Source organism: Phodopus roborovskii, unplaced genomic scaffold, assembly GCF_943737965.1.
Source record: "Phodopus roborovskii unplaced genomic scaffold, PHOROB, whole genome shotgun sequence".
Taxonomy (NCBI): Eukaryota; Metazoa; Chordata; class Mammalia; order Rodentia; family Cricetidae; genus Phodopus; species Phodopus roborovskii.
Genome location: NW_026126486.1, coordinates 1,623,623 through 1,639,479, shown reverse-complemented (window position 1 = coordinate 1,639,479; position 15,857 = coordinate 1,623,623). Strand labels below are relative to the sequence as shown.

At 51.3% G+C, this 15,857-nt stretch overlaps 1 protein-coding gene across 3 annotated transcripts in view; it reads right to left on the bottom strand.

The window, feature by feature from the left end:
- Nkd1 (NKD inhibitor of WNT signaling pathway 1) overlaps window positions 1-15,548 on the bottom strand; it is a 68,738-nt gene extending 53,190 nt beyond the window's left edge. Inside the window, exons 1-3 of one of the 3 annotated variants that reach the window (XM_051195086.1) lie at window positions 15,335-15,548; window positions 15,181-15,213; window positions 14,442-14,575 (exon numbers count right to left, since the gene is read on the bottom strand). In XM_051195086.1, coding sequence (XP_051051043.1) covers window positions 14,442-14,575; window positions 15,181-15,213; window positions 15,335-15,359 — 192 coding nt within the window. In that variant the 5' untranslated portion in view covers window positions 15,360-15,548. The remainder of the gene's footprint in view (window positions 1-14,441; window positions 14,576-15,180; window positions 15,214-15,334) is intronic. The other 2 variants (XM_051195087.1, XM_051195089.1) reach the window with 2 other exon arrangements.
- Window positions 15,549-15,857: the final 309 nt, after the last annotated feature.

Below are 15,857 nucleotides of genomic sequence, written 5' to 3'. Positions count from 1 at the left end.
AGGAACGTAGATGGCACAGGTCAAAACAGTGGAAGGCTAGCCTGCAATTTCCTGGAACTTTCGGCTGAAGATGGAAGCTTGAACTGCTGAGAAGGAAACCTGCTCTGACCAGAGAGACTGTCTACAAATGAAGCTGACCCAAAGTAGGCAGAGATAATCGCTGTCATCCATACTGGAGCAGGGGATCTTACTCCAGATGAGCCACTTTCCATGAGTTTGGTTCTTCTTTCTCCTTACTTTTTATTTGTATTTTATTTAGCCACAGACATGCCTTCGGAGAAAGGTGAGGCCCTGCTTACAGCACAAGGGAGAAGCAAGCAAAGCCCTCTACAAAGTCCCAGATCGGCAAATGGCACTGAGAGGCACAGAGTCTGAGTCCTAGCTCCCTGCACATCTCTCAAAGCCACTGGGATCTTCCAAGTTTCACAAATTCTTTGAGTATCCACCCCCTGCCAAGCAGTGCCCAGCCCACCAAGAACTGCCCCATGGAATGTAACGTATGAGCTCAGTTTCCCCATGCAAATAATCCTGGCCAATTAATGCATCACTGTGAGTAAGGCTTGGGAATTGGAAGCCTCTGGTTAACCTTTGGTAAAGGCCCACCCAGTTGATGCTGCTGCTCCAGCCCAGACAGGTATTTGTCTTCTAGTATCCCACAGCAGAGTCTGTCAGGGGCCTACCCAGTCCACACTTGGAAGAAGCCTCGCCTCAGCACTGCACAAAGGTAGCGTGCAGGAGCTCCAGAGTTGGGTACTTGTAACTCTTGTAGGAAGAGGCCCGGGATCACTGAAAACCATAACTATGGCTGTCAGTGGCCAATGAGGCTGGCTTCTCCTGCTACAGCACATCCATGCCTCTAATGTCAGTGATGGTCCACGGGGCAGGGTGAACTCCCTTTCAAAGGTGTAAACCACCACCTCCTGCTGCGAATATATCTACACACACACACACACACACACACACACACACACACACACACACACACTGGGGTTGAGGAGGAGGTGAAGTCTAGCCAAATGCACCACAGACAGCCCAGGTCCTGCCCATCAGACCAGAGCTGGCCAATGCAGGTCCACATAACCTAGAGCACTCTAACCACAAGAAAAGCCATCGACTTAATGACACTGCCTACTTGCCCTTTTAACATCTCCTTCATCCCTTAGTTCAGAGACCTGGCAGCCCTTTAAAGAGTAGCCAAGTATCAAAACTGTCACTGGAAGGCTAAGTCCACATGGAAGTTTAGACAGCCACTGCCACAGGCTCAGGAAGAGGGACAGACTGAGAGACTGACACCCCACCAGTCAGGGTTCCACAGGACCACCCACTGGGTCCCCTATACCAGCACCTGCCACTCCTTATTTGGTCTTGCCTAGGCCGACTCTAAACTGATGATCCTCCTGCCTCAGCCTACCTAATACACATATGTGTACCACAGCAACTGGACTCTACTTTCCAAGTGCACACATGTGCACCCCAGCAGCTGGATTCTGTGCTTTGATCAGCCCAGGAGACTCAGAAGCAAGAGAGGCATGCCAGCCTCAGCCTCTTCTGCATCTCTCTGACCCTCAGAGAAGCTTTCCGGGTGTCACTTCCTCAGCAATCCTTCCCTTCTTAAATGCATAGCCTTCCAAAAAGTATAAGCCCTACATCCACCTAAAAAGTTAAATCAAGAAGGAAACAGTGTGAAAGTCAAACTCTCTGCCCCTCATGCGACAGTAGAGCCTTCTAGAGCCTCCTCTATACATCTAAATACACTCAGAAACAGTCCTGGGCAGGCATCTGTGCATGGCTGTCCCCCCAGCCAGGGACACCACCGAAACCGAAGCCTGACAATGCCCAGACCCTTCTTCACAAGGCCCAACCCTCTCCACTACTACCAGGGCAGAGGCCAGTAAAAGGCCACATCATGGACTAACATGGTGACTTACATGTGCGTTGTCACCTGTTTTTCTCATGCCAAGCACATTTCTGAACATGTGTCCCTGTTCAGGTGCACCTTCACTTCTGTTGTGACCCTCTAGGGTACCACTGTCTCCTTACCAAGCCTGCACCTATAAAATTCACCTGTGACAACCCTAACAATCCCCACACACTACACCTCACGGGCACTGGCCCACACACTGCACCTCACAGACACTGGCCCACACACTGCACCTCACGGACACTGGCCCACACACTGCACCTCACAGACACTGGCCCACACACTGCACCTCACGGGCACTGGCCCCACACACTGCACCTCACGGGCACTGGCCCACACACTGCACCTCACAGACACTGGCCCCACACACTGCACCTCACGGGCACTGGCCCACACACTGCACCTCACAGACACTGGCCCACACACTGCACCTCACAGACACTGGCCCCACACACCGCACCTCACAGACACTGGCCCCACACACACACTTCTTTATAAAGTTGCCTATCAGAATCTTTCCCTCTAAACATACTGCACTGTGCCCTGATAAGATCTCATTCCCAGTATTTAGGTCCCCATGGTCCCTTCCCTTAAATCTGGGCTAGGGCTGTGACCTGTTATACCCAAGAGAATATGGGACCATCAGCTCAAGGCCTGAGTTTAAGAGCCCTGGCAGGGCACTATTGGGGAAGTCAAATGATTGCCCATGGATAGCCCAGGCTGCTAAACAACAGGAGGCTGGCTTCCCCTGGGCAGACCAAGGCTGCTCTGCCACGTCTTTAGGCTCAGAGGGTGACCTCTCAAGTGCAAGGCCATAGGATTTCTCATCTTTGCTTTCATCTCCAATGAAAAGGGAGTGAGGCTGGCATGAAATCTCTCACTCAGTCCCTTAGAACTTGGAAACACACACACACACACACACACACACACACACACACACACACACACACACCAAGTCAAAGGCTCTGGATCTAAGAAAGAAACTAGAGGCAACATGAGCTACACTGCCCCTCAGCCTCCAGCCCTGAGGGTCTACACCCTCTGAAACTGTAAGCAAAATAAACCTTCCTCCCTTATTTTCCTCTAGTATTTCATCACAGCAACAAGAAAAGTGACTAAAACAGGGAAAATAGCAGTGCCTACCTCATCAGGATGCTGACAGAACTAAGCAGAGTGGACCATGACAGCATAGCCCAAGGCCTCACATCCTTGGTGCCCTGTAGGCAGAAGCTATGCTGCAGCCACCACCTCCTGGTAGGCACCCATGCTTACCATGAGGCTGTGCACATAGGCAGCGGCCTTGAAAACATCAGAAGAGGTATGTGCCCAGGATTACACCAGACACTCATTACCACAGGCAGAGGGCCAGAAGAGGACCCCAGCACCCACAGACATGGCAATTATGTTCCCAAGTAACCCAAGTTTCCCTAAGTCCTTTTTTCACTCTTTCTGTCTACACCACAGGGAGAAAGCGGGCAAAACAACAAAAATTCAAGGTCAAAAACAGCCCTGTAACAAGATACCCTGTGGAGGCCAGGTGGGCACAGGTGTGGGACACAGGTGTGGATCCCTAACCAATACCTCAACCCCACTTGTTGGGGCCCCCTATAAGACAGGCCTCTGACTGTGGCACCCTGTCCAACCTTCTGAAGCTAGGCAAAGGAGAGGCCCTCTGGATGGCTGTGGGTCTGTGCTCCTCCACAGCTTGAGGGCAGAGTAACCCTTTGCTGTGCCTAACCCAGCTCCACAGTCAAGAGTAGGTGCTCAGACAGCCTCAGAAAGGGGAGTCAGGAAGGCTGCAGTGAGAGTCTTCCTCCTGATGCTCCACATGGCCAGAAAGGGCAGCAGCTGGAGTCAGGAAGGACTGACTGCAGCAGACACCTTAACTTCCCATAGGATGAGGCACACATCATTACCACCCATTCCGGCAGGCGTGGCTGACCCAGTGCTGGTTCACAGACTCCTGCCCTGGCATCTGGGAGATTAGACTCAGACTCCAGGAGAAGGCTAAGGACTTTGTGCGGCCTCTGTGCCTTGGTGCATTTCTCACCCTCTGCCTGGAAGGCTCGCACCAAGCCCTGGCCATCTCCGACTTGTTCGTTAGACTCAGTAGCTTTAGCATACGCTCCTAACAGGAAGCATTAGCCCATCGCTTTCCTTCACACCCTGCTGGGTAGCACACTCAGATGCCCACATTCTTGGAACATATCTGTTTGATCATGAGCAGAAACTCTAGAAAGCTTTGAGAGGAGGGGTATCTGTTCCATTTTCCAACTTGCTGACATGAGCTCATTTCACCCTGGGAGAACTCCGTGTGGTGGGAACAGTTCCCACCCCACAGTTACACATCCCACCAATGTGACGATGGAGGATCTGAGATGAGCCACTGCTGGCCCCAGGCCACCCATCAGGAGGCACACCTGGCATGGCGGCCTATGACGCCAAAGTGCACAAACCACAGCCATACCTCTAGACCTGCAGCGCACACACACACACACACACACACACACACACACACACCAGTTCTAAGCAACAATGGCCAATGCACATCTCTGTGACACCTGCTGTCTGCCCTCAGCTGTCCTGCCATAGAAACAAGCCGTGACTTCCCAGCTCAGGGGGCTACCTGCTCTGTTCTGTTTGCAGCCCACAGCTTTTCCTGAGAGGCCAGCAGTTTTAGCTTAGGAGTGGGTTCCTCGTTCACATGATGAAAGAACTGTCACCAGGGGGCAGGTACAAAGATCTCACAAGGGATACAAGCAATGCATTCAGCTCCATGCTTCATCCAGCCTGTTCAATATCCCATCACTAACTCCCTGTACCCACAGGGTTGATTTGGAAGTGATCACAAGCACAGAACGCAGGCCAAATCCAGCTACCTGATCAGGAAGTGCTCCCTGAAATTTTCTTTAGCTGACTTGCTTTATAGAAACAAGCTCTCATATATAGCCCAAGATGTCTCAGCCTCCTGGGTGCTAGCACCACAGATGTGTGCCATCACACTCACAATACTTTAGACTCAGAGGGGTCTGCATAAAAATCCAGACACTAGATTCTCTAAGCCACCAGATGACCTCAAGAGGCTAAGTGTTGGCTGGCCCTAAGAGGCACTGCCCTCTTGAGGCAGGGTGAGTGTTCAATCGCCGATGCCTTCCACCTAGTTGCTGCACCTACTAATGTGACTTCTCTGATTCCATGGGCCCCTGAGATCTCAGTATCGGCATTCCACAAAGCCCCTCAAGGTGCCTCCTCCTCCAATTTCACTTTCACTCTTACACTTGTCCATGGGTTACACCTTAAAGAGCCCTGTATACAATGGGATTCTTCCTAACCATGCTAGGAGGCAAACAGTACTACCACCCAGTTCCCAGCTATGAACACTGAGGCCAGAGAGGCTTAATCCACCGCTACAGCATGTTCACACACTCCCCACCTTCTCTACGGTATCCTAGGGAAGCCAACCCCTGGATACCAGTTCCCCAGGGCTCCCTTGCCTGCTGGCCTCTGAATCCAGAAGAACCTGGAAGGTAGAGGGGAAGTGAATCTCACCCTTTGCCACCCCTATACTATGGCTCAGACCTCAGTTAATCACCATGTGTACAACCTCTCCTGGCCACCCATTACCTGTGCCTTAGCAGCAGCTGGTGCTAAGCCCCATTTGTTTCAACACTCAGCAGGTCTCTCGCACTCTTGCTCACAAATCTAGGACCTCAGGAATCTTCTCATTTCAACTATCTACAATGCATAGTTTCTACCACATTCACTGATTGGCCCAGAGGCATGGCTTAGAACCCAGATTGTGGGCCTCCATAGCCACTGCTCACCTTAGATCCTCTTGTGTTTCTCCTGGCCCCTTGCCTGCCTGCAATCTCTTCAAAGGTCTCCTGGATGCCCCCAGAGAATCAAGTGCTGTGCTGATCCCAGTGCAGACCTGTGGATCTTCACAGAGCCCATGAAATGTTCTGTCACTTGATTCCTCTTCACCTTCCAAAGTATTTTTACAGCAGGGATTCACATCCTTCCCCTCCACAGAACAGATCATAGCCCATGTTCACACCCTTCCCCTCCACAGAACAGATCACAGCTCATGTTCACACCCTTCCCCTCCACAGAACAGATCACAGCCCATGTTCACACCCTTCCCCTCCACAGAACAGATCACAGCTCATGTTCACACCCTTCCCCTCCACAGAACAGATCACAGCCCATGTTCACACCCTTCCCCTCCACAGAAAAGATCACAGATTCCTTTTTATCACACTGACCTCACACAATGCTACCTCGTGTTTCCCCTCCTGACAAAGACCTCATCGCATAACACTGTGAGAAGGTAGCCAGGGGCTGGCAAGCAGGGGCAGGCAGATCTCTTTGAGTTTGAGGCCAATCTAGTACACACAGATTGGCACAATCTAGTATACCTTCACCAATAGCTCCAACAAACTGTCCAATGTTCTGTAACAAACATGCAACCACTCTGATATTCCCTCTTTGTTCCCATTCCCAACTCACCTCCGGTGCTTAGCTCACACCCAGTAGTTCCTGATCTAAACTCAGAGCCTCCGGAGTGTTCCCTAACCTTCCTTTTAATATCTTCACTGCTCAACATCTACCTTCCAAATGTGAGCCAATCTAACTCTGAAACACACATGCAAAGACATAGAGTACAGCATCTGCACAGACTTGCAGCTGCATTTTCAAAAGCCCACAGTAGAGTACCTGCATAGCAAGTACAATGACATTTTAAAGAATACAATTGTATTCCTTGGTATTATAGGGGACCAGCACACAGCATTCCTGTCTCCCTTATCCTCACACATGAATACCAAAATTTACAGTGTTCAAGTTCCTTATAGAACAAGGGACCATACATGTATGATATACTTACATCAAGTCCACACTGCTTATAATTCCTAATTGGTGGTTTGAATGAGAATAGCCCCTATAGGCTCCTATGTTGAAATGCTTGGTCCCCAGTTGCTGAAGCTGTTTGGGAAGGATTAGGAGCTATGGCTTTGAAGGAGGAGGTGTGTCACTGGGGGCAGGCTTTCAGATTTCAAATGAGTTAATGCTCTCTGCCTCCTGCTTGTGGATCAAGGTGTGCCTTCTCAGATGATCCTGCTGCCACGTCCTTGCTCTGCCATCATGGACTCTACTCCTCTGTAACCATAAGCTCAAATTACAAGTTGCCTTGGTCATGGTATCTTATCATAGCAATAGAAAAATAGCAGACCTAATATAATAAAATGCTATGCAGTCATCAGGGTGTCTTGTTTAGAGAATGATAACACGAAGCAAAGCCTGATTTATCAGGTTGGATGCATTGTTTTAAAGTATTTTCAGTTTTCAGTTGGTTGAGTCCATGGATGCAGGGCCCACATATGGACAGTTGACTCCATAATATGTCACAATAAATAGGCTTACTTCAAACAAAGAAGCTGAACACTAGGGAATTAAGCAATGTGGATTATTATACAAATAATACATCTGCCAGCTATGATGGCACTCACTGTAATCTCAACAATCAAGAAACTAAGGCAGAAGGATGGTGATTTCCAGGCCAGTCTAGCCAGTCTAGCAAGATCCTGTCACAGAGTAACACCAGAAGCCCAAATCATACACCACACCAGTGAATGATCCATCCCATCAACACGCCAACAGCATTTGATAAAACTGAACAATTCCCCCTAATTAATAAATCTTAAGAGAGCCAGGAGTCAAACAAGTTATGTTAGCTGAACAAATAACACATATGACACTTCACTGTTACCCAGCAGAACTCAGGAAATACTCTCACCAGTTCTGAGGTAAGGACAAGCCATCCCTCAGTTCCCACAGCAGCAGCCTAAGCAGAAGGAACAGCCGCCAATAGGAGCCCTGAGCATCAAGGCACACTATAGCTTTCTGAAGCATCTGTCCAACTTATATTTTATTACTTGCATCTTCTACCAGGCTGTAAGCCTCATGACAATGGATTTTGGTCAGTGCACAGAGCAGATGTGTATTCCACACCTACTACAGACACACAAATAGTGGGAGAGAAGGCATTCTGCACATGCTAAACTAGAATGATGTCATCTCAATTCTCAGTAGGAGAGACCAAAGTCCAGAAGAAGGAAAGGCCCTTTAGTTGACGTCATGCTACAACACAGCCCACCCTACCCTGAAGCCCTCTAATAGCCATCAGCCACACACAGGGTCACATGCCATAGCCAATGTGGCCCAGCAAACCAGAACAGTGACGCCCAAACTAATTCCTCAGGGCTACTAAGCAAACATGGCCCTGGACAGGCCCCTTGGACAGAGTCACACTGGCTGGCCAGGGTTTCTGAGTGCCCTGCTGAAGCTGAGGATGACTTCAGCAGAGGGGCCTGCAGCTTTCCTCCTCAGCCTTGTGGCTGGTGCCCACATGGATAAACATCCCTCTCAGCTTGCCCAGGCATCTATCAAAGAATTACTTATGCCTCGGGAAGTGCGTGTTTAGAAAAGGCTCCCCACCCACCTGGGCTTGGCAGGGTGTGGCCTGGCCGGACTCTTGGGCTACCCTTTATAGAGGGCTACCCTTCATGGAGTGGGCATGCCTCTCCTCTGCTCCAGCCTGAGAGCTTGCCCCTGTCCAGCAGAGAGGCTGAGGCCACAAGGAGGCAGGCAGCTTCCCAGGATAAACGGAGCAGGGTGACATCAAAGCCCAGTTCCCAGATCCAACAAGTGAAGCCTTCAGCTCTCTCTGCCCTTTCGTCCAGGGTGTTTTGGGCTCCTGCCTCATTTCTCTCTGACAGGAGGACAGATATTTGCTTTGTGAGGAACTAGATTCCTTCCTTTCTTAGGAAGAAAGGGCTAGGGAAGAAGCAAGGGGAAGAAAATAAGAGGAAAACGTGAGACAAGAACTGCAAGAGGAATGTGGGAGCCAGAAAGAGAAGGAAGCCTGGAGGCAGCTACAGGAAGTGCCTGGATCCAACAAGCAGCCAAAAAGTTCCCAAAGTTTGTAGTGTGAATTCACAGCCCTGGGCACCTGACTCACCAACATTATGGACCCCATCATGGGCCTCTGTCCCTGATTCCAGGGTCCCTTTGCATAGGCCTCTCATGGAGTTTGGAAAGCCTGGGCAAGGGGAGCTCTTCCGCAGCTCAACCTCACTGTACTTCGTGGAACAGTGCACTCACAGTTGGCTGTCAGCAACTTCTTTCTCCCAGGCCCTTGAGTTGACCTTCTCTGCCTCTTAGTAGCCAACATCATCCCTCAGTTCCTGACCCACACAGCTTTCTGACCCTTAGGCTGACTTCTACCTACAACCTGGCTCCAGAGGCCACCAACCCATGTGACCACTGGGTAATGTCCCATCCTCAAACTACAGATCGATTCCAAGGAATAAGTAGCAGCCTCCAGTACCTGTCCCTGGACAGGTGTCTAAGCATGCCAAGAGCTGCTTCCCTGCAAGGCTTTCTAAGACTCAGTTCCAGGGACATTTTCAGCTACCAAGCCACATTCCCTTCACAACCTCCTGGCCTGTCCACCACAAAAGTTTCCCACCACACTCTAATCCATCTTACAGTGACAGCATTAAAGCCCTTCCCAGGGAGCAGGCCATCCCTTCCTCTGCACATTCTGGTAGTCGTCCAGCCTTCAACATGTTCGCTTGGTGACTTTTGCTTCCCTCACTAATCTGGAAGTTACCCAAGGGCAAGGACCATGCCTCTTTCCACTGTTTCCCAATGCATGATGCTATGGGACATATCATAAATACACTGTTAACAGTGGTTAAATCAATTAAGTGCCTATAAGAAAGGCTTGGTTCTACAATTCCACTAAGGACAGTGGACTTGGGAAAGGTGAATCCTGGCAGCAGGAATAAAGGGTTTAAGAAGTTGGCTAGGAGGAAGGAGGCAGCAAGGACCAAAATGGTGACCAAATTTTCCTTTATTCATACACAGCGAGTGCCTGCTATGTACCTCAAGAATAAGTTGCATTTTGTAGCTAACTTTTTGTTGCCGACAGTCCAACTTTGACCATTTAAGTGTCCTAGAATACACTGATGGGGAGGTAAGCTTCCTGGTACAAACAGGAGTACACTCACCATCGCATCTCCTCTCCTCTTCCCACTAGGCAAGAAAGTAACAGTCCCCAGTTCTACTCCTAGCCCCATGAAGGTGAAGCTGCCTGGGTTATGAATGGAGATGGATACCCCTGGCTTCTAGGGAACAGACAGCACATATGGCCTGGCTCAAGGAAACCAGGTCTCCTCCTTAAAGAACTTTTAAAGGGAGAAAATGTACTAGTTAAAGTGCCTCCAAGAAGTCCCAGGAGCAACCAGCAGGGATACCTGGCACCTGGCACAGCTCTGGCTTTACAGCCCACTCCTTGCTGGCTCCCAGGTACAGGTAGTTCTTAGGGCTCTGAAGCCACACCTGAGTGCTGTCAGTCAAGGAGACCCTCTGTAGACCACTCAAAAATGCGTGTGAGAGAAGGCACAATGCCTCTACCCTGAAATCTCCACCAGCCTCAAAGCAAATCATCTTTTAATTCTTTTTTTTCATCTTTTAATTCTTAAACATGAAGTATTTAATTTATGCCGTACCTCAAATGTCAAGTCCACCTCCCAACACATAGCTTTGAAACCACGTAAGGAGGCCTAACACTTTCCATATGGTGAAGACACAGGGCCTTTTAATTGTGCCAACTGGTATCATTCAAGGGTAATTCCCCTGGAATCCAGAATTCAGGCAGCAGCTGGATCAGCCCCCAATCTCATCACCCAGCCCCACCCGGCCCCATGCAGCACTCCTGAACCCTCCTAATCTCCCCCAAATATCAAAATGTGCTAGGTGTCCCCTAATCAAATTACCAAAGTGCAGCTGCCTTTGATCTACAGGGGGGCTTGCTTACCCCCAAACCCCCAACCTATTTCTACAAGCAGTTTTGCTATAAAAGAACAAAAGGATCATAGTACACTGAGCAAAGTTTGTTTTGAATCTGGTTACACATATCCATATACACATGTGTGCCCATGTTCACAACGTGGACATAGGCAAACTATCCTCCCTCCTGCCTGAGTCTACTCAGTTGCTCTGTCTACCTAGGGAGTTTCCTCATTCAGCCACTGCTCAACTCACATTTCTACTGGGCTCTCTCTTAGAGCCTGCTGCTTTGTTTCTACTGTCTCTTGGTGATAAGTATGTCTTCGCCTCTAATTCTACTCAGTGAATGTGTCTCTGGCATGTATTTGGCTCAGTCTACTGTTCTTCATTCACGGTGCTTTTATGTCTCCTGTCATTCGTCACTTTTCTCCTTTGAGGTTATAGTCCCGTGTATGTCATCAAGCATCCATGGAAAGGCAAAAGCCCAGACTTTAGCCCGGGTCCCACCAGGTGAGCCTACAGCGAAGGGTGTAGGGTGAAGAGCACAAACATCAGGGACCCTACATAAGTATCACCCTTTCAGCCAAGTTCTACTATTTTCCAAGATTTTCCACCTCTACTCTGACTTGTGCCCATTTTACAGATGTCTAATCAAGATACATGCAGTTAAAGTGACTTGCATGAGGTGGCAAGCTACTGTGCAGAGCCTGAACTCGTTCACTTCTATATGTTGGGGGGTAGGCTGAGTTGAGTGTCAGTGTGCCCACCCTCACAGCCTAGGGCTATGCAAGCAACTTGGATCCCACCACAGACATGGGGCAGTGAGGGCTCCCCTTGCTTCTTCCTACCCTGAGACTAGCTTATGTGGATATGGTGGCAATGTCTGTGAGCCCCTCTCTGGGAACCAGGCAATGCTGGGCTTCACACACGCTGACTCTGGAAAGGGAGACATCTTAGTCTACACCAGCTGGCTGCAACTCCAGAGGGTTATGGGGAGATTAAAGTAATAGAAGCAATGTGCTTGGCATATACAGGCACTCAGGCAATAGTAGATTTCACAGCAATAATGATGTTGTCAGTTGGATAATCCATTAATGTGTCCCCAGTCATGTTAGTGACAGAACAGGTAGAGAAGTGGACACAGAGGCTTTCGGCAAGCTACAAGAAGCTGCCAGCCCTGGAAGCTTGCAGACTGTTGAGTCCACACCCATCTACATCCTGATGATATCATGGAAGGACCTGCCAGCCACCCCTCCCATGCCAGTGGGACTCAGAGAAATGACAGACTGAAATGTCCCCACCACTGGCCTGTCCCCCTCAATGTCCCCACCACTGCAGCATTCATTCTTACATCCCCACCTACGACCACTTGAACCCAATGTTTTTCCCTGTATTGACTTTGAACTCACCTCCCTCTTTCAACTTTGATTCATCCTAAGTGATAACATCCATGAAATCATGTGTTTGATGTCCTAGTTATTTTTCTCTGATTAAAAAAGATAGATACCTATAAAGATTAAAGACATTCCCTCTAAAGACCACCTGAATTGCCACCACCAGTGTGGCCCCACACTTTGGCTCAACCTGGTCATTTCCTAGGGCTGATGCATGGCCCCACTACTGTGACCACCACAGGTTGGAACCCAGGCATCCAGATCTGTTATTAAGATCCACTCTCAAGAAAGCAGAGACCTCCCTCCCCCCCACTCAACATCTTTGATGGCTGGGCCCACCCTCTTAACTATCCAACACATGTCACACTGATGGCTCTATGCCTCACATCTTCAAAAGGACTTTGAACAAATATTAATGACCCCTCCTTTTCAGAAAGGGGGGTGAGGCAGAAAGGCAAGCAAGCACCATCCATCCCATGCTGTCCTCAGCTGGGGGGAGAAACCAGGCAACGAAATTCCGTGACTTCAGCAAAGCCACAGGCTTAAGCAGGGGCCCCTCCCCCTTCTTCATTTCCCCCAATGGCAACTTTTACTGGCTTGCATTCCTCTTGCTGGGAACACTACTATTTAATTAAAAACGACAGACTTTTGTTTTCCTCTCCTTCGTCCCCCTCCCTCCCATCCTCCCAGCCTGGATGCCAAGGAGACCCACCAAAAACATGCGGGTAACATTTGTTATGGCTTTGAAGATAAAAGTCAATTGAAGCAAGCCCTCGCTGTATTTCAAGTTTCCCCTCTAGCATGGAGTAAAAGCTGCCTGGCAGTTTAGGGGGGAAAAAGAGAGAGAGGAGAGAAAGAGGAGAGAGACAGAGCCTAAATAAATGTCATTCTGCGGGAATACTTTATGAAAATAAACAGGCTGAAAAAAAAAAACCAAACCCTGATTAATGGAAATCCTCTCTGCTGGCCTGTATTGAGCTGCAAATGCATCTGTTCATATGTCTAAACTGGATTGCTTTCATTGGTCCTTAAATAAATAAGGACATCAGAAACTAGGAATGGTAGGGAACAGAGAAGTTTGTGGTTCTGTTAAAAAGCTCTAAATGCAGTGCCTCCGCCCCCTGGGCCCAGTTCTGACCTTTCTACTAGGGTAGCAGCCTCAGTCCCAGCCAGCAAACTGGAGGGCCTGGAAGTGAAAGCCTGAGCCACATAGCAGAGGGAGCTTATCCGAGAGAGAGAGAGAGAGAGAGAGAGAGAGAGAGAGAGAGAGAGAGAGAGAGAGAGAGGGGGGGGGGGGGGGGGGAGGGGGAGAGGACATTTAACACACCACACACACACACCACCTCCCTGCAATGGTGCTTCCAGGTGCTAACACACACACACACACACACACACACACACACACACACAAACACAAATACACACACATCTGAAGACTCCAACAGCCTCACCCAAAGAAAAGACCAAAGAACTAACCAGACCTGAAGCTTGGTCTGTTCCCCCTCTAAGTTAAAAAAAAAAAAAAAATTAAATGTCACATCAAAAAGTTGATTCATCCTTTGATCCTCAGCTTGCAAGAGTTCCACGCAGACCATCTGAAAGCCCTGTGCAGAGTTCTAGAGCTCACAGGACATCTGTGAACACCAGTCCCAGGCCAGACGCGGGCTGGACTCACTAACTCCCCCATCCTACTTGCTCCTGCAGAACAACTCTAGCCTCAAGAACCCCCTGAGTGAAGAAAGAGGGTATACCCACGCCACTCTACAGACCTCCCACCCTACCTCCCTCCTGCCTCTGAGGGCCACACTAAGGGGCCAGTCAGGTCTCAGTGCCTCCAAACCCTACACTCAGATGGCAGATGGCACTGATGAATGCCACAGACACAGTTGGAGGTGGCCACAGATCCTGGGCCAGCACAGCTCTGCCCTCTACCCAGACACTCCTGCCTCTCTCTAGTCCTAACCCTGTGGAAAAGCTGGCCACAGCCCCCCCCACAACAGACACACACACACACACACACACCAAAGCACAGCTTCTCTACCCACTAGACCTGTATCACCTCCTCCCTGGCATTTCCTCCCCCAAGCAACCCTCTGTGCCCAACTGGGCGGGATACTGATGCCACCTTGATCAACAAGGATCTTCCAAAGCACGGGGCACAGGCTGGTAGGGTACACTGAGAAGGGGTTTGTGTCAACAGGATGCTAAAAGTTCAGGGAGAGGCAGCAGACCCTCTCCAAAGCTGAAAGGGTGGAACAGAGTGGGGGCCATACCCGGGTGCCTCGACCAACAGTGCCTGCCAATCTCAGCTGTCGGGGTCCTGAGACACTGCCTGGACAGCGCTGCCTCCCGATCCACTCCTCGATGCCTTTCCTTGCCCAAGCAGCGCTCACAGCAAAGCTGTCACCTGAGGCGGGAAGAACACCAAGACCTTGAGTCTGGGCCACCCCCCCAGCTGGCAAAAAAAGTTACCTGAGAATGAAGGGAAGAAGACAGAGCGGCACAGCCCGGAGAGTAAAGGCTTGGCAGGGGGGTCAAGCGCTGGATGGAGCAGAATCCGAAAGAGATAGGTAGCCAAGAAAGGGGGCTCAGCGAGATCTTAACTGCAAGCATTCAGAGGGTGAAGGGGAGTAGGCAGTTTCCTAACTGAAGGAGTTAGGGGATCAGAGGAAGGAGCGCGGGAGTCAGGTTCTGTGGAGGAAAGAGCTGAGGGACAGGAGAGGGGGTGCAGTGGCCGCAGAAGCCAAGTTCTCCTGAGAAGGGGCTGGCGGCCAGAAGGAAGGCACAAGATCTTGGGGGTCTGAAGGGAAGACGCCGCCAAAGTGGACAGGGTTAGGGTCAGCAGTGGGCGCACTGGGCTGCGGGGAACGGGTAAGAGGGACAGAGGGGCCCCAAAGAGCGCTCCCGGGGCGGGGCTGGGGGGGCTGGGGCAGCACTGGGTAATGAGATCCAGCGGCTGGGCCGGCCGCGCCGCCTCCCTCGCGCCCCCCGGCCGGTGGCCCGCGCTCCTACCTTCCGGGCTCTCCCTGCGCTTGCACACGGCGGCTGCGGGAACATCGCGCGCGGCGGCGGCGGCGGCGGCGGGAGCCGGAAAGAAAGGAGAGGGAGAGTTAGCACCGGCGGGAGGACGCGGGGCCGCGGCCGGTGAGCGGGCGGGGACACTGACCCGGCTTCGAGTGAAGTTTCCCCATGCTGGGGCGCAGCGGCGGGGCGTCCTAAGCCATGCGTCCGGCCGCCCACCCCGCGCCAGCCTCGCTCGCCTCCTCCTCACAGTCCGCGCGCCGAGCGCAGCCCCAGGCGGCGCCGGGATGCGCTCCTGCCGCCGTCGCCGCGGCCGGACTGACGCCCGGGCGCGCCGAGCCCCCTGCCCGCCGCCGCGGCCCCGCGCCTCCCCAAGCGCCCATTGGCCAGCAGCGGCCCATCAAAGACGAGGCGGACGCTGCGGGGCGGGTAGAGGCGGGGCCTTGCGGGTAGGGGCCTGCCGGGGGCGGGCCCACAGAGGGCGTGGTCTGTGGGCGGGAATAGGGGCGGGGCTTGCGAGGAGGGGCTTTGGGTGTGCTGGGCCCCAAGCCCCCTGCGTGGACCTAGGGGCGGGAATAGGGACCAGGCGGAGGCTCTGGCCGCCGGGTGGTGGAGCAGCGCTGCCCTCGCTGGTGGTACTGCGACTTCCCTCTTCTTTGCATTTCCTC